This window comes from Lactuca sativa, chromosome 8 (genome assembly GCF_002870075.4).
Source record: "Lactuca sativa cultivar Salinas chromosome 8, Lsat_Salinas_v11, whole genome shotgun sequence".
Lineage (NCBI taxonomy): Eukaryota > Viridiplantae > Streptophyta > Magnoliopsida > Asterales > Asteraceae > Lactuca > Lactuca sativa.
In genome coordinates, this window is record NC_056630.2 from 289,270,717 (window position 1) to 289,295,537 (window position 24,821).

Sequence of the window (24,821 nt, forward strand, 5' to 3'; positions counted from 1 at the left end):
TTACTTTTATATATTAGAGATGATTATGATTTTTTTTTTAATTTTTATGTGATAAGAATCCGGTTAATTTTGGCATGATTTTAAAATATCATTGAAATTATTATGTTTTTGTATATCATATCAACCTACCTTTTTATCTTTGTATAGTAACAATAAAACTTATTAATTTACACAACAAATATAGATATTTCTAATTTTGTAATATTATTATACCTTACAAAATACAACTCCCTCTAAAATAAATTTTCGCCAGTAATTTCATCCATAATTTAAATTTAAATTTGTATTTTCTTTATAGAATTTTTTTTAATGATCCTGATTTTTTTTCTCCAAAAGTATATTAAACATTTACGTCTTAGATAATGCTGCCCTATTATAATTATTATTTTCCAAAAGTATATTCGTTTAATGAGGAATTTGATATAATAAAGGAAGTGAATGTTAATTAAAATGAGATATATATTCCATAATTATTACATGAGTTTATTAAAAAAATTAATATCAAGGTGTAAACATTAAATATTTTTAAAGTGAAATTTCAGAATACATACAAACGATGATGTTGTACAATGAAATATAAAATTGAATATACCGAAAAAAAAAACACTATTAAAGCAATCAATCTTGAAAATAACATAGTTATGAAAAATTATAAAGTAAGATAAAAATTATAAGATATTAGGAGATTTGTAAAAAGTACATTTAGTAAAAGCGTTACAGTTATTAGAAAAAATAAGACCGTTAAGATTAGTGAAAATACAATATATAAACTAAATTATCACAATAGTAATGAAACGTCATTATTTGATATTTAATATAATTGACAGATATATCAAATTACATTGATGATATACTAAAATTATTCAAAGTTGCGCCAAAACTAATGCAAAGTTCTTGCGAACACTAAATAAATAAGAACAAACATAAAAGGTAGCATTTATATTTATAATCAATTTAAAATAAACCAATCATGATTTAGAAAAGAATCTTCATTGATGATATACTAAAATTAAATCTATATAACATTTAACATTTTATAAATTATATTACATAACTTTATTTGAATAAATGAAATAGTTGTCAATATTTAATGCAATAGAAAAAACAGTATATTGGTTGTCAATATATGTTTAAATTAGGTAACATTATTATGCAAGGAACGTCTAATTAAAATGCTTATAAATATATAAATATCATAACTATATGAAACGAGGAAAGTTGTTCAACTAATAAAATAAAAAATGATGTCTACAAAGAGATCTTTCAATGATTATATATATTTATCGTTTTTAATGTATTTTCTATACATTTCAATAATACCAATAACCATATATTTTTTTATACTCATTATACAATATCTATAAACGATTATATGTTTTTTTATGCGTTTCCCGCGTTTAACACGGGCTATAATCTAGTTTGTCTAATATATACAAATTGTTTCCATTGGTAAGAAAAAAGAGAGAGATAGGTGACAGTTTACAAATGAAACTTACTGCCGGTAATAAATTTGGTTGAGGGGCGGTAATAAAAAGTTGCCACCTAAGCTTACCGGCGATATTATTTCAACGACACCGTTAAGCCTAAATGTGTTTTATTATGTTCCATAGAATAGATCCATCAGCCCGATAATTAATCTTATAAACCCATCAACATGAGATTGACTACTTGCCTTTGACTAATTTGCTAATGTCCAATGTTGCATTTGCATTTAAAGCCTTGAGTTCCTTTGACGTAGTTATTTCCCGAGTTAGATTCTATTCAGAAAACTTGAAAATTTTGAAAATTTTGGTATAATATTTGAAATTTTGAAAAATTTAAAGTTTGAAAAAATGAAAATTATGGTATAATGCTTGAAAATTTCAAATTTTAGAATTTTAAAATTTTCAAAATTTTATTTAGTAGTGGAAAATTAAAAATTTATGAAAATTTTAAATTTTGACCGATTATGCCGCCTAGGATCGATTTGGACCACCTAGCTTCGACTTTGACCGTCTTTCGTTGTCATAGATATAGCCGGCCAACTAGACCTAATCCTAATAAGTTTTAGGGCGCCTTACAATAATCTCCATTTAATCTGCTGCATAGACCAATTTTTGTTATATATATATATATATATATATATATATATATATATATATATATATATATATATATATATATATATATATATATATATATAGAGAGAGAGAGAGAGAGAGAGAGAAAAAGAGAGTTAGGTTCAAATATTTCTATTATCTATTGTTTGAATATAGGTTTGATTGTGGACCACTTATTTTAATTAATACATATTAAACGTTGAAGATTTAATTAATACTCATTATATCTTCAACATGTAATATGCATTATTTACTTTCTTAAAATAACTAAAATGATTGGTCTACAATCAATCATAAATGCACACAATAGATAGTTAGAGCACAATAACCTAACCATATATATATATATATATATATATATATATATATATATATATATATATATATATATATATATATATATATATATATAAAAGGATGAACCAATCTTGAAAGGTTTGATCTTTAGAGCATGGATTGGGAATATTTCTTCGAAAAACTTTACATTCTATGTAATAAGAATCCGACATGTAAACAAGTCGAAGAATATATATATATATATATATATATATATATATATATATATATATATATATATATATATATATATATATATATATATATATATATATATATATATATGCCTTTTGACCGTAAGAATATCATAGAAGAATGAAAGGATATGATTGAGTCATGAACTTATACTTTTCAACATTAGATGTGTTCTAAAAATAAAGGTAACCAAACTACTTCAAATGAGTCAAATCTATCTTTTATTTAAACAAAAGTTCGTATGGGGTTTAATTTCGAATATTCTTAGTATTCGATTTATGAAATGAACATCAGGCTTTATACATTTTTCCAATATGAAACTCCTATACCATATTGAAAATAAAAACTCTTGCAGTGTCAAGCATATGTTTGTGTTTGTGTTCTTATATCTCGTTTTGTTGAGGCATGTGAGGAGTTAACTTTTAATGAATTTTACCAAGGGATTGATAATAAGCAATGCTTCATTTTTCAAACCCAAATCATAAGCATTATATGTCCTTCATGTTTTGACAAATTTCTTAAAATGAATTTGCATGAGTGTGATAAAAGTATTTATGTGTGATAAAGGATAACTTTTATGTTTCAATAAACAAATCCATGTATGATAGTTAAAGTCATCAACTATGGTGATGAAAGATTTATGTCCATGTGAAATACATGTAAGGTCCCCAAACATCGGCATGAATCAAATTAAAAAGTTCTTTAAATACTTTTTGAAAAGGTAATCTATGTTTTTTAGCTTGAGTAAACACACACGATGATCATTAGAACTATCATGGTAATTTTAAGGAATAATAGAAAGAATTGTAGTTTATTCAATGGAATATGTCCAAGATGACGATGGCATGAGAGTGTATGTAAAATTGATATCAATATAATATAATTAACATTTGTTTGAGACTTGAATAGAGAACAACTGAAGGACAAATTTGACTTTATTGATCTATGATTGGAAAAATACAAATAATTGATTCTTGTTCCAAGATTTCCAAATGCAAGATTACGCTTCAATGAAGGGTTCTACGTCATCCAAACCTTATTAGTGAAAATAACAAAAGTTCAAAGCTGGTTTGTGAGTTTAGCAATAGATAACAAGTTATACTTAATATAAGGAATTGATAACACTCAACATAGTATAATGGAGTCATGTAGTTAAATATCACTAATGAAGGAAACAATGGTAGTGTGAGAGTTAGGAAGCCTATTGAGATAAGTTTGAGAAGTTTAATTAGTGAAACAACAAATAAGTTGTTAGAGCATATATGATTATTAGCTCTCAAATCTATTATCCAAGAAAATGTTCGTGCAAGAATGATGGTGATTGTTGAACATTTAAAGCAAGGTGTTTTAAGAAGAAAACCATTCCTTCATAATTCATGGATGTATCAATAAGCAAAGCATTAGCCTGATTTGATGAAGAAGATCGAATGATGGAATTTTTAGTCGATAGTCGATGCTAACCTTGTCTTTAACATATGAAATTTTAAGAATTTATTGTCGTAGTAATTTGAAAAGGAAAATGATATGCCAACAATCCGACATTATGAAAAAACATATACTATTGGAGGAGTACTTCAATGATCCACATTTAAAAAAATAGACAAAACTGTAAATTTGGTCCTTGTGGTTTTCAAAAACCTTTGGATGGGGTCCAAAAAGTTTCCGACTTGCATGGAAGGTCTAAAATCAAGGTTTTTCTGTGTTTTTGGTCCAAAAAAACTTAAAAAGACGATTATACCCTTTTATTTTCTTTTTTGTATTTTTTATAATTATTCTAATGTTATTCTAATTAAAAAATAAAGAAAAAAGGAAAAAAGTATTCCCACCCGACCCAGTGTTCTCTCTCTCTCTCTCTCTCTCTCCTTGTCGAATTCAACTGGGTAAATTAAAAAACCTTTTGAACCCAAGCACCCATAAACACCACCACCACAGCCTCCCTGTCGTTCTTGGGGTTGTGTCACCGGGAACCACCCAATTCCACCCCTTTCTTCCTTGGATTACCGACCAACAGTCCCCGCCACCTTATTTCGGCGGTTTCCACCACCATCCTCTTCCTTCCCTCCCTCTTGTTGAGCTCATCGGAAACGAAGCAACAAAAGTAGTCGGAGCAGCCCCTGCCACCATGTCATCGTTGCTGTGAACCATCGTCGTCTTTAGCTGCTGCTTCCGTCAATCACATCTCCAACCAGCCTCGTCACCCCTTGAGACCCCTGTAAGTCCGATTCTCCACCTCGTTATTATTGTTCTCATGTTCAATCAATCAAGAGGATTGATTGTTTAGTTAGTTCCTTACCTACGACGTCTAACAGATGAAGGAGGAAGATGATACAGGAGCCCTAATAGTCGATGTATTTTTTGGGGGGCAATAGAGGTAGTGATAGTCAAAACCCCATTTGGATTTGGAAGATAGAAGGAGAAAGGTCAGAGGGAAGGAAGCAAAATCGGGTCACCCACAAGTATCTGAATGGAGGACCATTAATGAGTCTATATGGACTTGGGGGAAATCGAAACGGGATCAAATTGCAGCAAGATTTTTCTTCAATCTTATTTGCAGATGCATAATGACGAAGAAGAAGAATGGTAGAGTCAAAAGAGCGGGTGTGATGGAGAGTACAGGGTTGGGTGGGTGTTTTAAGAGAGAGAGAGAGAGAGAGAGAGAGAGAGAGAGAGAGAGATTTTAGTTTTTTTTTTGTTTTTAATTATTTAAATGCCAAAATAAATAAAGAAAATAGAAAAAGAAATGAAAAGGGTAAAATCGTCTTTTCAAATGTATCAGGGACCAAAAATCCAGAAAAACCTTGATTTTGGACCTTCCATGCAAGTCGGAAACTTTTTGGACCCCATCTAAAGATTTTTGAAAACCCCAAGGACCAAATTTGCAGTTTTGTCAAAAAAATACAAGAAAAAGTTGTAAATGATTGACGTACCTGATTTAGACATAAGGTTAACTAGACCGGAGCAACCAGGCCCTCCTGTGGGCATAAGCATGATTGGGTCGCTCTGTGGGTCCCCTTGAGACTCAACAAAGTAATAAAATAGTTGCACGGCATCAGACGCTCCTACCCCAATGTAACTTAAGGCATAATCACATTGTAGAAAAGAGTTAGTATATCACTATCTTACAATAATATTATTGTAATCTCTATATCCGACAAATCTTGTTTTACAATAATCTTACTATAACAAAGGATATTATTTTATTGTAATCGTAGTGACATAAATTATTATCTAACTATAAAATTGAAATTAATAATAATATTATAATAATAAAAGAGTTACAAAGTTTTTTTTAATCCGTCAAACAAACAATATGTGTTATAATCTTAGAAAAAAGTAGTTAATTAAAAAATATTGATCAGAAAGATAAAAAATAAAGAATAATATCCCCTCTCACATAGAGAAAAAATAAAATAAAATTACACACCGATAATATCATGTATATAAGGATTACAATAAGATTATAGTAATATTTTCTGTTTATTTGAAGAATATAGTATTGTCGAAAAATAACAAAATAAGATTAATATAAAATTATAAAATACTCACTTTTACAAAAAAAAAAAAAAAAAAAAAAAAAAAAAAAAAAAAAAAAAACCTTGAATTTTTAGCATATTTTTGGAAAAACAAGTATACTTTGGTTTTACCGGTAGGTGACTTGTTTAACGGCTAAAATATCAAATTTGTAAACAATTATAAGTTTTTTTTTCTACTTTTATGTTAAAAACTAAAGTCATCTCTTAATCATTAATAACCCGAAAATATAATGACTTTTTTTTAAGATTTCTATAATAAGAAACAAGCAACCACAGATTGAATCAACTCAATTATATTACAAGGAAAACACATAATAAACTAGAAAAACAACATATTGAGTCAACCCAATTATATTACAAAGAGCACACTCTTACCCAGTTTCAAGTGTTAAAGGAAGATCACCATCGAAACCTGGTAGTGTCTTAACAAGGAACCTAGACCCAGATACCTCGTAGGAAACTCTCAGAAGAAACATCACAAACAATATGGATGTGCTCAACTTGTTGAATAGGTTGCAAGATTGTTGAAGAGATTGAGCAACGAATTTCATGATGATTTTAAGGATTAGTTGTACATACACTGTTCACTTCACACAACAATGTTAAGAACTCGTGAATTTACTAGCTCTATCGGTGGTTATAATCTTCGTCCCCATTACCATTATATAGATATTTAATGAAATTCCAAGTAAGTTGTGTTTTGTACAAAGGCAAAAAATGTGTAAAACATGTAACATGTTTTTTTTTTTTTTTTTTGCAAAATATGTTCACACTTTTTATATTCTATCTATAAATTGTTTTTTCTACAAAATCTAAAAATATGTACATAAAATTTCAGATAAGTTGATGTTTATACAAAAGTTAAAATGTGTACATAAAATTTACTTTAGACAACAAGGTTAAGAACTTGTGTGTAATTAGTTCTATAGTGGTGATAATCTACCTCCCCATCGTCATTATATAGATAGAGAATAAATTTCCAAATAAGTTGATGTTAATACAATTGCTAAAAATGTGGAAACAAGAAAACCAAAATTTGAAACATATGTTCGTGCTTTTATTATAGTATATCGGATCATGTTGCTTTAGGGCATGCTTGTTTAGGAATTCGCAAATGACATAAAAGCCCTTAAGTTTCACAAAAATATCGGTTTTATTATTGGACGTGTTTTAGGTCCAGTAAAATCGGATATTTATTTAATTTGTTCATTGATACCCTTTCAGTCAGTTTCCATATATTCAAGGTAACCGACCGGTTATCTGATAAGAAAGATTTAATAACATAACACATACCAAGAACCAGGTGCTACAAATCTCCCTCACTTATTTTAGACTTCGTCCTCGAAGTCTGCCGCTCGGTCCTGAAATAGCTCGGGGGTAGTGCTCCATCATCTCATCTACCGGCTCCCAAGTCCACTCTGACCCCTTCCGGTGCTGCCACTACACCTTCACGAGTTCTACTCTTTTGTTCCTCAGATCCTTCGACTTCCGGTCAAGGATCGCCACAGTCCGCTCGATGTAATTCAGGCTGCCATCAACCTGAATGTCCTCCAAGGGTACCACCGCCGTATCGTCCACAAGGCACTTCTGCAGCTGAGAGACGTGGAAAGTGTTGTGGATCTGACTAAGCTCGGCTGGCAGATCCAGCCGGTACGCCACTTTGCTCACCTGGGCTACAACCCTGAACAGTCCGATATACCTTGGGCCTAACTTGCCCCGCTTCCTGAATCGGATGACGCCTTTCCATGGCGACACCTTCAGGAGAACCATATCCCCGACCTGGAATTCCAGGTCTAATCGGCGCTTGTCGGCATAACTTTTCTGTCGACTCTGAGCAGTCTGAAGCCTGCTCTGGACCTGCTGAATCTTTTCCGTCGTCTTGAGCACTACTTCGGTGCTCCCCATGACCCTCTGGCCAACCTCGCCCCAACATATCGGGGTCCTGCACCTCCTCCCATACAACATCTTGAAGGGAGGACGGTCGATACTCGCATGATAGCTATTATTATACGAGAACTCCGCCAACGGGAGGTAGGTATCCCAACTACTTCCGAAATCTAAAACGCATGCCCGCAACATATCTTCCAGAGTCTGGATGGTCCGCTCGCTCTGGCCATCCGTCTGCGGGTGAAAAGCGGTGCTAAAATGCAGAAGAGTACCCAGCTCGTCATGAAACCTCTTCCAAAATCTGGAAGTAAACCGCACGTCTCTGTCCGAAATCACCGAGACTGGCACTCCGTGCCGTGCCACCACCTCCCTGATATAGATATCGGCCAATTTCTCGGCCGAGATGCTCTCCTGAATCGGAATAAAGTGGGCCCTCTTGGTCAATCGATCCACGATGACCCCTATCGAATCCATCCCACGCGCGGTCCTGGGAAGTTTCGTGATAAAATCCATCGTAATATCCTCCCATTTCCACAGCGGGATATCCAACGGCTACATCTTGCCGTGTGGTCTCTAATGCTCGGCCTTGACCTTCCTGCAGGTCAAACACCACTCCACGTACCATGCCACATCCCGCTTCATGTAGGGCCACCAATAGTCTAGACGAAGATCCCTATACATCCTCGTCGCCACATAATGAATGGAGAATCGGGATTTGTGCGCCTCCTCCATCAGGACCTGGCGCACTCCTCCATGATAAGGGACCCACACCCTACGGTGAAGATTCAATAAACCTCGGCTATCATAATCGAAAGAGGAAACCTGCCCCACAATCCGCTCACTCTTCTGATGTTCCTCCTTCATGGCCTCCTGCTGAGCCTCTCAGATCCGCTCCAGAAGCGGAGTCATCACTGTCATCCTCAGTCAGATATCCCTGATCGGCGCTGCCTTGCGGCTAAGCACATCAGCCACGACATTGGCCTTCCCCGGATGGTAGAGGATCTCACAATCATAATCCTTCACCACATCAAGCCACCGACGCTGCCTCATATTCAGACTTGGCTGGTCCATGAGATACCTCAAACTCTTGTGGTCCGTGTAAATCGTACAACGAACCCCATAGAGGTAATGATGCCAAATCTTGAGGGCGAACACAACAGCCCCCAGCTCCAAATCATGCGTCGGGTAGTTCACCTCGTGAGGCTTCAGCTGCCTCGACGCGTAGGCGCTGACATGCCCTCTCTGCATCAATACCGCTCCCAAACCTGCGATGGATGCATCACAGTACACAACAAAATCCTCCATGCCCTCTGGCAGGGCTAAGATTGGCGCCTCACACAATCTCTGTCTCAGCGTCTCAAATGCGGCCTGCTGCACAAGCCCCCAACGATACACCACCGACTTCTTGGTCAGTTGGGTGAGCGGAACTGCTATCTTGGAGAAGTCCTGGATGAATCTCTGATAGTAGCCTGCCAAAACTAAGAAGCTCCGAATCTCAGATGGAGACCTCGGAACCTCCCGGTTCATCACGGCCTCCACCTTGGCTGGATCTACCGAAATCCCGTTCTGGTTGACAAGATGCCCAAGAAACTGCACCTCGCGCAACCAGAACTCACATTTGGAGAACTTAGCATACAAGTTCTACCTCCTCAAAGTCTCCAGAACCTCCCGCAGATGCTCCTCATGCTGCTCCCGTGTCTTAGAATAAACCAAGATGTCATCAATAAATACTATCACAGACCGATCCAACATCGGTCTACACACGCGGTTCATGATATCCATGAACGCGGCAGGAGCATTGGTGAGTCCGAAAGGCATCACCAATGACCATAACGCGTCCGAAACGCAGTCTTCTGCACATCCTCCTCTCTGACCCTCATCTGATGATACCCTGAACGCAAATCAATCTTGGAGAACCAAGATGCTCCCTGAAGCTGGTCAAAGAGGTCGTCAATCCTCGGGAGTGGGTAGCGGTTCTTCACCGTTACCTTGTTCAGCTCCCGATAATCTATACACATCCGATGCGACTCGTCCTTCTTCCTCACAAACAGAATCGGGGCTCCCAGGGTGAACTGCTCGGTCTAATGAAACCCTTGTCTAACAGTTCCTGCAGCTGTGTAGACAACTCCTGCATCTCAGGAGGAGCCAACCGATACGGCGCCTTGGCTATCGGAGCCGCACCAGGGACCAGGTCGATCCTGAATTCCACCTGTCGTTCCGGAGGTATCCCAGGCAACTCCTCTGGGAATACGTCCGCGAATTCCCGTACCACAGGTACATCATCCACCATCGCCTTACCCGTTTCCCAGGTATCCATAACATATGCGACATAACCTGCGCAACCCTGCTGAAGGTAACGCCTAGCTCTCGCGGCTGAACATAAAGCTGGTCCTCGCTGTGGCCTCTTGCCCTGAATCACCAGCTCTCGCCCACTTGGGGTCCTGACTCGCACCAACTGTTGCGCGCAGTCGATCACTGTCCCATTAGGGCTGAGCCAATCCATGCCTATAATCACCTTGTTCCCACGAAAAGGAATGGGAACCAAGTCTACCAGGTAGCGCTCCTCAAATAACCTCAGTACATAATCCCAAAATACCGTCGATGCCCGCACCGAACGGTCATCTACAATCTCTACCTCTAGAGGGCAATCCAACATGCCCGAAGACTCGGAAAATCTCTTGCTAAGCGCAAGAGATACAAATGACCGGGTAGCGCCCGAGTCAAACAATACCAGAACCGGGATGTCGTTCACATGGAACAATCCTAAACAGAGCACATATCAATAACACAATCACCATAAAAAGAAGATCAGAGGGAAAGAATCATACCCGTCACCACATCAGGTGCAGCGCGTGCCTCCTCGGATGTCAGCTGAAATGCTCGGCTCCGCACCACTGGAACCTCTGCCTTGACCTTTCGTCCATCTGTAACCCGCGGCGTCGCTAAGACCGGCACTGCCGCTGGCACTGCTGCTGACGCTGCTGTCAATCTCGGGCAGTTGGCCCTTTTGTGGCCCCTCTGATTGCAATGGAAGCAAATCAGGTCTGTCATCTGTATCGTAGGGGCGGGGGCAGTACAATCCCTGCCAAAATGCCCCACCTTGCCACACTTATAGCAGCCCAAACCCGGCACATTGTGACAAGCTCCCTCGTGTGACTGACCGCATTTCCCACAGCGGTCCCGTCCAGCCTGGCCTTTCAGCCTACCATCAGATCCCTTGGGCTTCTTCCCCGAAGCCCCAGTCGTCAGCCCCTCCACTGCCTTCCTCTTCTGGACGTGCTCTAGATCAATCTCCCTCTCCCTAGCCCTGGCAATCATGGAATCCAAGGTAGGGCAAGCCAAAAAACTAACATGCTCCCGAATGTCGGCTCGTAGCATGTCATGGTAGCAGGTCCTCCTCATATCCTCATCACTCGCGTACTGGCGCACCAGCAATGCCCTCTCCCGGAACTTGGCAGTGATCTCTGCCACAGTCTCCGTAGTCTGCCTCATATCCAAAAACTCCCTGGCCAGCCGTTGAAGCTCCACAGCTGGCGCAAACTCCGCCCTGAATCTGGTCAGAAAATCCGACCAAGTCATAGCCTCAACAGCCGAGGCTCCCAATGAGTCGCTAACGGACTCCCACCAATCCTTAGCCCTGTCTCGCAAGCATCCTACTGCATATCTCACCTTCGACAAGCTTGTCAGCTACGCAGACTTAGTGTCTGCGATCCATCTGCTAGCAGCAATGGGGTCTTTCACCCCATGGAAATCTGGCGCACCACTCCCACGAAAGTCCTTAAAGGACAGTGTGCGCGTACCCATCTGGCTAGACGCCAAATCACTCATGAATGATCGGAGACGATCCTCCATCAGCTCAACAATCCCCTCCTTGATCGACCTGAAAATGATAGGGGTCGACTCAAGGATGCCTCTCGTGATCTCAGACGCGATAAACTCGCGTAGCCCGTCATCGACCTGCTCAGATCCCGAACCCGAGCCCGATCCTGATCCTGATCCAGAACCTCCTGCTCCAAGTCGTGTGGTCACCATACTGAAAACACACACATAAACGTCAGGATCATACATATACTCGGGAGTTCTAACACGCTCCCCAAGGTTCCCGATTTCATCTAGGCCCTCCTTGATTCGAGTACGGGTCCTCTGCTTTCAGTAGTACGGGCCCATACTACCTTCCACATCTACCCATGCTTTCCTCAAGGATTGCTTCGACTTCACCAAGTCCCTTTACCGATACTCCTTCCCACTAACCTCATCCTAGGCTTCCCTAGGGCACTCTCCGACCTACTCTCCGCCCTCAGCTACACAGGAGCCCCTACCATTTCCCCCTAACTAACTTGCAGATATTGTTACATATCCGCTCCTTAGTTAGTTGGAAATAGCCAGGACCCCTATAGCACAAAGCATGTAGCATTCGTGCATCGAGTAACCAAACCAGGCATAACCTATACAGATCATCCTACTGCTGACTAAACAGCCCTAGCATACAGCTCATACAATAGGCATATAAGGCATCCTCCTAGATCCTCAGCCCTAACTAGCATGCATTTAACAGAATCATATATCAGGCACACAAGGCATCTTCCTAGATCCTTAGTCCTATTCTAGCATGCAATTCTGAATCAAGCCATATAGCATAACATAACATGTATGGGTTTCTTGGAGAAAATTTACTTGAGCCCGGCCGGTCGCATACATCACACACCTTGTCTTTCGTAAAATCCTTTCGTTTAGATTTTTAGAAAACCATTTTATTGTAAAAAAAATCTTTTAGCCCCTTAGTTTGAGTCCAGATACCCCCGAGGGCGTGTCCGAATCCCTCAAACCAGGGCTCTGATAACAACTTGTAGCATCCCAAAATTTATGCCCAAAAATTTCATTTTTGATTAATTAATTCATAAAACATTCATTAGGAAATATTGTATAAACACGTCATCTCAAAACCAAGTATCATGTCTGAAGCCCACAACCATGAATAAATGACATATCAGAGTACAATCCCAGAAAACACTGTGCGAAAATCATATGTGAGTGTGTGTGATGCCATGCTACGCCACCTGCTCCTTCCCCTTGGATGAAGAGGTACCTGAAACCAAAAACTGAAACCGTAAGCACAAAGCTTAGTGAGTTCCCCCATCATACCACATACTATACAATACCATCGGTATCTTTCAACTGGTAATCATCATCGGTATCTTTCAACCGGTAACTGGGGACTATTCCACCCCTTACCACTAGCATACAATAGCAAGATATAAGCACGCATTCAGACATATCCGGGTACTGACCTACCCCTTGGTCCTACGGACCACTATCAGGGAATCTATCCCTATCATGAAACATATCGTACAGATATAACACGTAACCGAATGCATACAAAACCAAGATAGATTATCACCAAGACAATTATCTTTTAAATACTCCTTAATGGTGGGCCGGCATTGTGGCCTTAGACCCACCCCTACTGGAAGGTAACTCACCTCGTATCTGCTGAACTGTGTGGGAATCCTCTAACTGCTGCCGTGGCTGCCTCGGTGGTCCTCCGGCTAAAATTCCCACAAAACACTTAGTCAGAACTGACATCTACCCTTAGGGTAAAATGACCATTTTACCCTTTGACCAAGTCAAAGTCAAAGTCAACTTCCAGTTGACCTGACTCGCCGAGTTGACTCGTCAACTCGCCGAGTCCCTATCCTTTCATCAGACCTCATACCCGTATCTACTCGCCGAGTTAGGTGATGACTCGACGAGTTTTCCTTCTAAATGAACACCGACTGAATCCACATCCGACTCGCCGAGTTGTATGAACAACTCGTCGAGTTCATCATCGACTGATGCTCATGTCCTGACTTGACTCGCCGAGTCGTATGAACAACTCGTCGAGTTACTATTCATCCTAAGAACACGTTCTGTCCTCGACTCGCCGAGTTGATGAAAAACTCGCCGAGTTCCATGAAGATTGCCTTGGACTCGCCGAGTCCGTTCATGCACTCGCCGAGTACCATGAATTCCCAGAATACTTTGCTTAGTCCAGAATGTTGGGTCACCCCCCCCCCCTCGGGACTCCCTAAAACCCTCCCACACTCAACTGGTTCTTACGACCTTTACTGATATGGGACCAAAACACTTGGACTCGCCGAGTCCAGGAATGGACTCGCCGAGTCCAGGAATGGACTCGCTGAGTCTAACATATTCCTTACTAAGAACCTTGATTTTTGATGTATAACACTTAACCAAATGATAGATCCAGGCCCCTAAACTTGATCTAGCACGTAAAGTTACAAACTTTACGTGCATGCATGGGACATTAGAGCTTAAAAGGCTCTAGAATGGTTCTTTTGTTGCATGGGGCCTTCCTTGGTGCAAAAAGCAACCTAGATCTGACTTATGGCTCATAAAATGACATACTACAGAAGCTCAAACCCCCAACCATGTTTGCAAACATGGTTGGCCACCAAAAATGGCTCACAAAAGCCCTAAATCACCCCAAAGAGGGATCTAACAAAAGAATGAGCAAGGTTCAGACATTATACCTTCCAAAGACTACAAATGATGAACCAAACTCGAATCCTTCAGTCCCCTCTTGATCCTTCTATGCTCTTCCTTCTTCCTTGAGACCAAAACTCACAAGAATCACTCAAAAAGCCTTAGATCTTCACAAAAACGGCTAGGGTTTGCTATGAGGAGTGTTTGGGAGCATAAAGGGAAAAAGGAGGTTGCATAAGGTCGTTTAAATAGGGTGCAAACCCCTAGATTAGGGTTTTTGTCCAAACAGTGGCTACTCGCCGAGTCCGCAACTTAAATCCCGCGCCTCATCCCGCTTCTACTCGGCGAGTCAGTCCTTCGACTCGCCGAGTACAAGGCTAAAAATGCAAAAATAAGGAAGATTTAATAATAGAACACATACCAAGAACCAGGTGCTACATCCCATTTATAAACCCTAACCTCTCATTCTCGTTATCCCTCTGAGCAAAAAGCAGCAGACGCCGCCTCCTCTCCACTGAGAACCATGGGTCGCGTCCGTACCAAAACTGTCAAGAAATCCTCTCGCCTTGTAATCGAGCATTACTACTCCAAAATGACCTTGGATTTCCACACCAACAAAAAGATCTAGGAAGAAGTTGCCATCATTCCGTCAAAGCGCCTCCGCAACAAGATCGTCGGATTCTAAACTCATCTAATGAAGCGTACACAAAAGGGTCCAGTGAGAGGCATCTCACTCAAGCTACAGGAGGAAGAGAGAGAGAGAATCGTATGGACTTTGTCCCTGATGATTCCGCCATTAAGACTGACCGTGTTGAGGAGGATACTCCTTTGGTTTCCACAACGATAACAGGAGGATATGGCGGTGGTCGTAGTGGATATGGTGGCAGAGCTGCAAGGAGGTACTGATCCATGGTGCTGTTTTTCAGTTTCTGTATGGGTAATTTGTTGTTTACAATTTTACATTATCTATGATTTCTCTTTTAGGGTTTTAGTAAACGCTATAATGATTTCCTTGTTTGAGGACTTGAGCCATTTTTACTTTTAATTTGGATTGAATTTCAACAATCATTTCTTCTATTTTGTTCTAATATCAGGCCTCTTTATCATCTTTCTGAATCGTATTTCTGCTCTCCTTTATAGTGATTGAATTTAATTTTTTGTTTATGTTGTTGGAATCTAATTTTAGGGTTTATATTCATTTGATAGTTTCAGTATGCATACCAATTATCATTGCATAGATTTAAATGGTCTCTCTCTCATTGCGCGGTTCATAATCCTATTTATTTCATTTGTTTTAAGTAAGTGAAAACATCACAAATAGTCCATGTCGTAGTGAAATGACGAAAATGCCCTTCAGTTAACGGACAAAACTTAACGAAGTAAGCAATAAGGACCAACCATCAAAAGTTTTGAAAGCACGGGGACCATCTATGATGTTTTTAAACTACGAGGATTAAACTTCAAATTTTGGGAAACCATAGGGACCATTTATGATGTTTTTCCAATTTTGATATACCATCAATGTAATTTGGTATATATCTTTCAGTTATGTGAAATATCAAATAATGACATTTCATTACTATCGTGATAATTTAGTTTATATATTGCATTTTTACTAATGTTAACGGTCTTATTTTTTTCTAATAACCGTAACACTTTTATTAATTGTACTTTTTACAAATCTCCTAATATCTATCATACTTTATAATTTTTCATAACTATGTTATTTTCAAGATTGGTTGTCTTACATATGAAACTTTGTTCGCTGATTTCGAACAAAAAGTGTTTCCTATGACCGAGATATGACATTTCAAAGACAGTGACATATTAGGGAAAAATGCAGAAATAAGAGCTTTGAGTTTTTAAATAAAAAAACCACATACACACATTGCTACTAATTAAATATGTTAGAAACAAAATAGAAATTACAATGCACTTTGTAACCATTGAACACAGTTACAACAATTCAAAAGAAATTTGAAAATTACAATTCAAAACATTATAGATTAAAGTCAAAGTACATTGTTATTAACTATGTTAAAAACCAAGAATTATGGACCACTATGTCAAATTAATAGCAGTATAATAATATTATTAATTAAAAATACTGAAGGGTAAATTGTAGTTTGCAATCATCAACAACCGTGCAATTCAAACAATCTTAGAAAATTTTAATTACGGATGACACACATACAAACATATAGTTAATCAAAAGTCAATGTGCTTTTCTCATGGACATTTTATCAAACATGTAGAGTGCAACATCAAATACAAAGTTTAAAAGACAAAAATAATGAGAATCAAGATTATTCATGCATTCAAAAATCACACTCAAATACAATACTAATGGGAATCAAAAAATCAAATACAATTAATATATATATTAAAAGTGGAAAGATTTAAGAATAGTTTCTTTTTTAGTTTTTTATGTTTTAGACATGACCACATATTTTTCAAATGATGGCAATTTTAGTCTCTTCATTGTTATCTAAATGCAATTAACAAATGAATACTAATAGACTTTTTCATTTCATATATTTGGTTCTTATTTAATCCCTAGCGTTTTTTTTTTTACAAAAAGATCCTTATGTTTAAGTGTGATTTAGATGTTGCCACATTTAGTCCCTAGTGGGTTTTGTTTACAAAAAAAAGTTTTATGTTTCAATTTTCTTTTATGTCGGCAGGTTTGACCTTTATATAAGAAATGAATTATAAAAATTGTCTCCGTAATATAAAAATTATCACTATAATTTACAGAAGATGTTATTGTGTCCTTATTTAGTCCCTAGAGTTTTTTTTTCTTTTTTTTTTTACAAAAAGGTCCTTATGTTTAAATGTGATTTGGATGTTGCAACATTTAGTCCTTAGAGGTTTTGTTTACAATAAAAGCTCTTATGTTTCAATTTTGTTGGCAGGTTTGACTTTTATGTAGGAAATAAATTAAAATTGTCCTCATAATACAAAAATTATCCCCGTACTTTACAGAAGTTGTTATTGTGCAATTTTTTTTACAGAAACAGTCTATATCTTTTAAAAAAAATACAAAAAATAGTATATACTTAATAAAAAATTTAAATATTACAACCCCACAATATATATTGTCATTTTTCGTCCTTACACTTTTTTGATTTCGCACTTTGGCCACATGAGTTTTGTATGTTTGTAGGATTGGTCTCTATATTTCCGTAATAATGCAAACTTTGTCCCCCCGCAAAGCAGGGTAGTAACCTACTAGTTAATAACTAAAACTAGCTATAAAAATAAAATATATTCTTATTTAATATGTACCCATAGGTATCAACTATCGAAATGTTGGTGATTTTAATATATATCTAATTTATCATATACTTATATTTAAAATAGTTAGAACATTTGATACACTACATGAAATTAGTAATAATTATTAAATAATTTTAAAGCCTTACATATATCAATCTATTAAATTATATGTAACATCCCAAAATTCAAGGCCAAAAATTTCATTTTTAAATTAAGTAAATCATAATTTATGTTACCAAAACATTGTCACTATTTCATCATTCACAAAATCATTAAATCATGTTTCGAAAACCATATCATCAGGAACAATGAAAATTAGAGTACAATCCCAGAAAATCCAATGCGGAAACCATGTGTGTGATGCGATGCTACGCCGCCGGCTCTTTCCCCATGGACGAAGAGGTACATGAAACCAAAACTGAAGCTGTAAGCACAAAGCTTAGTGAGTTCCCCCATCATACCACATACCACATAACACCGTCGGTATCTTTCAACCGGTAACTACCATCGGTATCTTTCAACCGGTACACACCGTCGATATCTTTCAACTAGTAATTGGGGACTATTTCACCCCTAGCACTAGCATACAGTAACGAGAGGTAAACATTCAGTCAGGCATAACTGGGTAGGGACAACTAATCCCTTCTACACACATAGCAAATCACACATGCATATCTCATGACCATAACACATTAACATACCAAGATAATTATCACAAAGACAATCATCTCAAACATAACTACCTACTGGTGGGCCGGCATTGGTGTCTTAGACCCACCGCTACTGGAAGGTAACTCGCCTCGTAGTAGTAGTTGTTGATCTGTGAAGGAACTCTCTGTCTGCTGCTGCTGCTCCGGAAATCCTCCGGCTATAATTCCCACAAAACACTCAATCAGAGTCTGACAACTACTCTTATGGTAGAATGACTATTTTACCCCTAACCTAGTCAAATTCAAGTCGAAGTCAACTTCCAGTTGACCTGACTCGTCGAGTTGGGCCGCCAACTCGTCGAGTCGTTATCCATCTAATTGTCCTCATTCTCGTCCCTACTCGTCAAGTTAGGCAATGACTCGACGAGTTCTCCTCCTATTCGAACATCGAATGATCCTTCATCCGATTCGCCGAGTTGTATGAACAACTCGCCGAGTTCATCTTCATCTGAAGAACAAGTCCTGTCCTTGACTCGCCGAGTTGTATGAACAACTCGTCGAGTTCATCTTCATGTGCTGGGAGATTGCCTTGGACTCGTCGAGTCTGTTCATGTACTCGCCGAGTCCCATGAACTTCAGGTCTAAGGCTAAGTCCAATACGTTGGGTCACTCCTTTGGATCCTCTAAAACTCTTACATCACCCAACTGGGTTCCTACGAACCCTAACAGAAAAAGGGAGTCAAGTCTCGGACTCGCCGAGTCCCAAGAACGACTCGCCGAGTCGATAATGTTCAACTCTATTTCTTCGATTTCTGGTGTGCAACTCTTGTCCAAATGATAGATCTATGCCCCTAAGATCGATCTAGCACGTAAAGTTAAAACCTTTACGGGCATGCATGGGACTTTGAGCTTAAAATGCCTAAAAAAAGCTCTTAAGATGCATGGAGCCTTCCATGGGTGCAAAAGCAACCCCTAACTGCCTTGTGAACCCTCCAAGGTCCTAGATCTGAAGCCTTGACCCCCAACCATGCTTGCAATCATGGTTGGTTACAAAATATGGCTTAAAAGCCCTAAATCTCCCCAAAAAGGGATCTAACAAAAGAACAAGCAAGGTATAGACTTTATACCTTCTGGAAACTGCAAATGATGAACCAACAAGGACTCCTTTGGTCTTCTCTTGATCCCTCTATGTTCTTCCTTCTTCCTTGTGATCAAAACCACCAAAAATCACCATAAATGCCTTAGATCTTCACACACACAATTAAAGTTCGTTATGGAGGGTTTCTGGAAGCAATAGGGAAGAGTGGGGGCTAAATGAGATGATTAAATAGGGTGCAAACCCTCATATTAGGATTTTGTCCAGTCAGAGTCTACTCGTCGAGTCCGGCCGCCGACTCGACGAGTCCACCACTTACACCTTGGGTCTATACCGCTTCTACTCGACGAGTTGGGCCGCCAACTCGCCGAGTCCCAGGCCAAAATGCAAAATTCTTAAATAAAAGAAATACATACCAGGAACTAGGTGCTACAAATCTCCCTCACTTATTTTAGACTTCGTTCTCGAAGTCTGCTGCTAGTTCCTGGAAAAGCTCTGGATAATGCTCCATCATCTCATCCATCAGCTCCCACGTCCATTCTGATCCCTTTCGGTGTTGGCATTGCACCTTCACTAGCTCGACCTTCTTGTTCCTCAGATCCTTCGACTTCCAGTCGAGGATCGTCATAGGTTGCTCAATGTAATTCAGGTTGTCATCGACCTGAATATCCTCCAGGGGCACCACTGCTGAGTCGTCCACCAGGCACTTCCGCATATGTGAGACGTGAAAGGTGCTATGAATCTGACTGAGTTCAGCTGGCAGATCCAGCCTATACGCCACCTTGCCCACTGGGGCTATAACCTTGAAAGGTCTAATATATCTGGGGCCCAAATTGCCCCGCTTCCTGAATCGGATGACGCCCATCCATGGCGACACCTTCAGGAGAACCCCATCCCCGACTTGGAACTCCAGGTCTGATCGGCGCTTGTTGGCATAACTTTTCTGCCGACTCTGTGCAATCTGAAGCCTGCTCCAAACCTGCTGAATCCTCTCTGTTGTCTTGAGCACCACTTCGGTGTTCCCCATGACCCTCTGGCCAACCTCACCCCGGCATATCGGGGTCCTGCACTTCCTCCCGTATAGCATCTTGATGGGAGGACGGTCAATAATCGTGTGGTAGCTATTGTTGTAAGAGAACTCCGCCAATGGGAGGTAAGTATCCCAGCTACCACCGGAGTCTAGCACGCATGCCCGCAGCATGTACTCCAGAGTCTGGATGGTTCGCTCGCTCTGACCATCCGTATGTGGGTGATAGGCGGTGCTGAAGTGCAGACATGTACCTAACTCGTCATAAAATTTCTTCCAAAACTTGGAAGTGAACCGCACATCCCTATCTGAAATCACGGAGACTGGCACTTCGTGTCGAGCCACCACCTCTCGAATGTATATATGTCGGCCAACTTCTCGGCCGAGATACTCTCCTGGATCGGTATCAAGTGGGCACTCTTGGTCAACCGATCCACAATGACCCAAATGGAATCCACTCCCTGCGTGGTCCTGGGAAGTTTGGTGATGAAGGCCATAGTAATATCTTTCCACTTCCACAGAGGAATATCCAACGGTTACATCTTGCCATGTGGCCTCTGGTGCTTGGCCTTGACCTTCCTGCAGGTCAACCGCTCCACGTACCATGCTACATCCCTCTTCATGCAGGGCCACCAATAGTCTAGACAAAGATCTCTATACATCTTCGTCGCCCCGGGATGAATGAAGAATCGGGATTTGTGTGCCTCCTCCAACAGCACCTGGCGCACACCCCTGAGGTACGGTACCTACTACCCACACCCTACGGTGTAATGTCAATAATACTCGGCTATGATAGTCGAAGGAGGAAACCTGTCCCACAATCCGCTCACTCTTCTAATGTTCCTCCTTCATGGCCTCCTGTTGGGCCTCCCGAATCCGCTCCAACAGAGGAGTCACCATTGTCATCCTCATACAGATATCCCTGATCGGCGCTGCCTTGCGGCTAAGTGCATCGGCCACCACATTGGCCTTCCCCGAGTGGTAGAGGATCTCACAATCATAATCCTTTACCACATCAAGCCACCGACGTTGCTTCATATTCAGATTTGGCTGGTCCATGAGATACCTCAGGCTCTTGTGGTCCGTGTAGATAGTACAACGAACCCCATATAGGTAATGGCGCCAGATCTTGAGGGAGAACACAATAGCCCCGAGCTCCAAATTATGTGTTGGGTAGTTCGCCTCGTGAGGCTTCAGCTGCCTCCAAGCGTAAGCAATAACATGACCTCTCTACATCAATACTGCACCCAAGCCCGAGATGGACGCATCACAGTATACAACAAAATCCTCCATGCCCTTTGGCAGGTCTAAGATTGGCGCCTCGCACAATTTATGTCTCAATATCTCGAATGCAGCCTGTTACTCAGGCCCCCAGAGAAAGACCAGGGCTTTCCTCGTCAGCCTAGTCAGGGGCACGACTATCTTGGAGAAGTCCTGAATGAATCTCCGATAGTACCCTGCCAATCCCAGGAAGCTCCGAATCTCGGATGGAGACCTCGGAACTTCCCACCTCATCACGGCCTCTACCTGGGCCGGGTCAACCGAAATCTCGTTCTGGTTGACGAGATGCCCAAGGAACTGCACCTCGCGCAACTAGAACTCACACTTGGAGAACTTGGCATACAGGCTCTCCCTCCTCAAGGTATCCAAAACCTCCCGCAGGTGTTCCTCATGCTGCTTTCTCGTCTTGGAATATACCAATATATCATCAATAAAAACTATCATAGACCGATCTAACATCGGTCTGTACATGCGGTTTATGAGATCCATGAACGCGGCAGGAGCATTGGTGAGCACACGCGGTTCATGAGATCCGGTACGACCTGTCCTTCTTCTTCACAAATAGAATTGGGGCTCCCCATAGTGAACTAGTCGGTCTAATGAATCCTTTGTCTAACAGCTCCTGCAGCTGTGTAGACAACTCCTGCATCTCAGGAGGAGCCAACCGATACGCTGCCTTGGTTATCGGAGCCGCACCAGGGACTAGGTCGATCCTGAACTCTACCTGCCTCTCCGGAGGTATCCCAGGCAACGCCTCGGGGAATACATCCTCAAACTCTCACACCACGGGTACATCGCCCACCGTCACCTTACCCGCCTCCCGGGTATCCATAACATAGGCGACATATCCTGCGCAACCCTGCTGGAGGTAGCGCCTAGTCCTCGCTGCCGAACATAAAGTTGGTCCTTGTTGTGGCCTCTCGCCCTAAACCACTAGCTCTCCCCCACTTGGGGTCCTGATCCACACTAACCGTTGCGCGCAATCAATCACTGTCCTATTGGGGCTTAGCCAATCCATACCAATAATAACTTTGTTCCCCCGCAAAGGTATGGGAACCAGATCTACTAGGTAACGCTCCTCGAACAGCCTCAAAACACAACCTCGGTAGACCTCTGATGCTCGCACTGACCGGTCATCTGCAATCTCGACCTCAAGGGGGCAATCCATCATGCCCGAAGACTCAGGAAACTTCTTGCTAAGCGCAAGAGAGACAAACAATCGGGTAGCACCCGAATCAAACAATACCTGAACTGGGATACCGTTCACATCGAACGATCCTAAACAGAGCACATACATATAACATATCAAAATCATGACAACATAACATAAAAGATCTGAGAGGATAAATCATACCCGTCACCACATCGGCTGCAGCGCGTGCCTCCTCGGCTGTCAGCTTGAATGCTCGGCTCCGCACCACTTGAGCCTCCGTCTTGACCTTCCGGCCATCCGTAACCTACACAGTCGCCGGAGTTGGTGCCACTGTCGGTGCCGCTGTTGCTGTCAATCTGGGGAAATTGGCCTTTTTATGGCCCCTCTGATTGCAATGAAAGCAAATCAGGTCTGATGTCTGAATCGCAGGAGTAGGGGCAGTACAATCTCTGCCAAAATGCCCAATCTTGCCACACTTATAGCAGCCGGAACCCAGCCTAGTGCGGCAAACTCCCTTATGTGACTGACCGCATTTCCCACAGTGGTCCCGTCCTGACTGGCCTTTTGGCCTAACATCGGATCCCTTGGGCTTCTTCCCCGAAGCCCCTTGTCGTATGTCCCTCCTCTACCTTCCTCTTCTGTATGTGCTCCAGATCAATCTCCCTATCCCTTGCCCTGGCAATCATGGAATCCAGGGTAGGGCAGGCTGAAAAACTGACATGCTCCCTGATATTGGCTCGTAGCATGTCATGGTTGCGGGTCCTCCTCATGTCCTCATCACCCGCATATTGGGGCACCAACAAATCCCTCTCCCGAAACTTGGCGGTGATCTCCGCCACAGTCTCCATAGTCTATCTCATATCCAAGAACTCCCTGGCCAGCTGCTGGAGCTCCATAGCAGGTGCAAAGTCGGCCCTGAATCGGGTCACAAAATCTGACCACGTCATAGCCTTAATGGCTGGGGCTCCCAACATATCACCAATCAACTCCCACCAATCTCTGGCTCGATCCCTCAAACATTCCGTAGAGAAACATACCTTCGATCCTTCCGGGCATAAGCTCGTCAACTGCGCAGATTCAATGTCTGCAATCCATCTCCTAGTAGCAATGGGGTCCTTCACCCCATGGAAATCCGGCGCACCACTCCCTCTGAAGTCCTTAAAGGACAGAGTGCGCGTACTCGCCTGGCTAGACGCCAAATCACTCCTGAATGATCGGAGGCGATCCTCCATCAGCTCGATGATACCTTCCTTGATCGACCTGAAGATGACCGGGGTCGACTCAAGGATACCTCTCGTGATCTCCGACGCGATGAACTCGCGTAGTCCACCATCCACCTGCTCGGATCCTTCACCCGAGCCTGAACCTGATCCTGACCCCTAGCCTCCCGCTCCATGTCGCGTGGTCACCATACTGAAAATAAACATACAAACATCAGGATCATACATACTCTCGAGAGGCCTCACACATTCTCCAAGTCCCCTGGTTCCATCTCGGCCCTCCTTGACTTGAGTACGGATCCTATGCTTCCAGTAGTACGGGCCCATACTACCTTCCACATCTATCCGTACTTTCCTCAAGGATTGCTTCGACTTCACCAAGTCCCTTTTTCCGATACCCTTTCCACTGATCTCATCCTAGGATTTCCTAGGGTACCCTCTGACCTACTTTCCGCCATCAGCTGCACTAGGAGTCCTCACCATCTCCCCCTAACGAGTTTACGGACACTGTCCCATATACGCACGCTAGTTAATTAAGGTTGGCCAGAACTCTTATAGCACAAAGCAAGCAGCATTCGT

At 41.0% G+C, this 24,821-nt stretch overlaps 1 protein-coding gene across 1 annotated transcript in view; it reads right to left on the reverse strand.

Moving 5' to 3' along the window:
* The window catches only part of LOC111877542 (serine carboxypeptidase-like 18), a 41,899-nt gene extending 35,106 nt beyond the window's left edge, over positions 1 to 6,793 (reverse strand). The window contains exons 1-2 of the mRNA XM_023874061.3: positions 6,539 to 6,793; positions 5,558 to 5,703 (exon numbers count right to left, since the gene is read on the reverse strand). Of these exons, the coding sequence (XP_023729829.1) occupies positions 5,558 to 5,703; positions 6,539 to 6,714 (322 nt within the window). The 5' untranslated portion in view covers positions 6,715 to 6,793. The remainder of the gene's footprint in view (positions 1 to 5,557; positions 5,704 to 6,538) is intronic.
* Between the last annotated feature and the right edge of the window lie 18,028 nt (positions 6,794 to 24,821).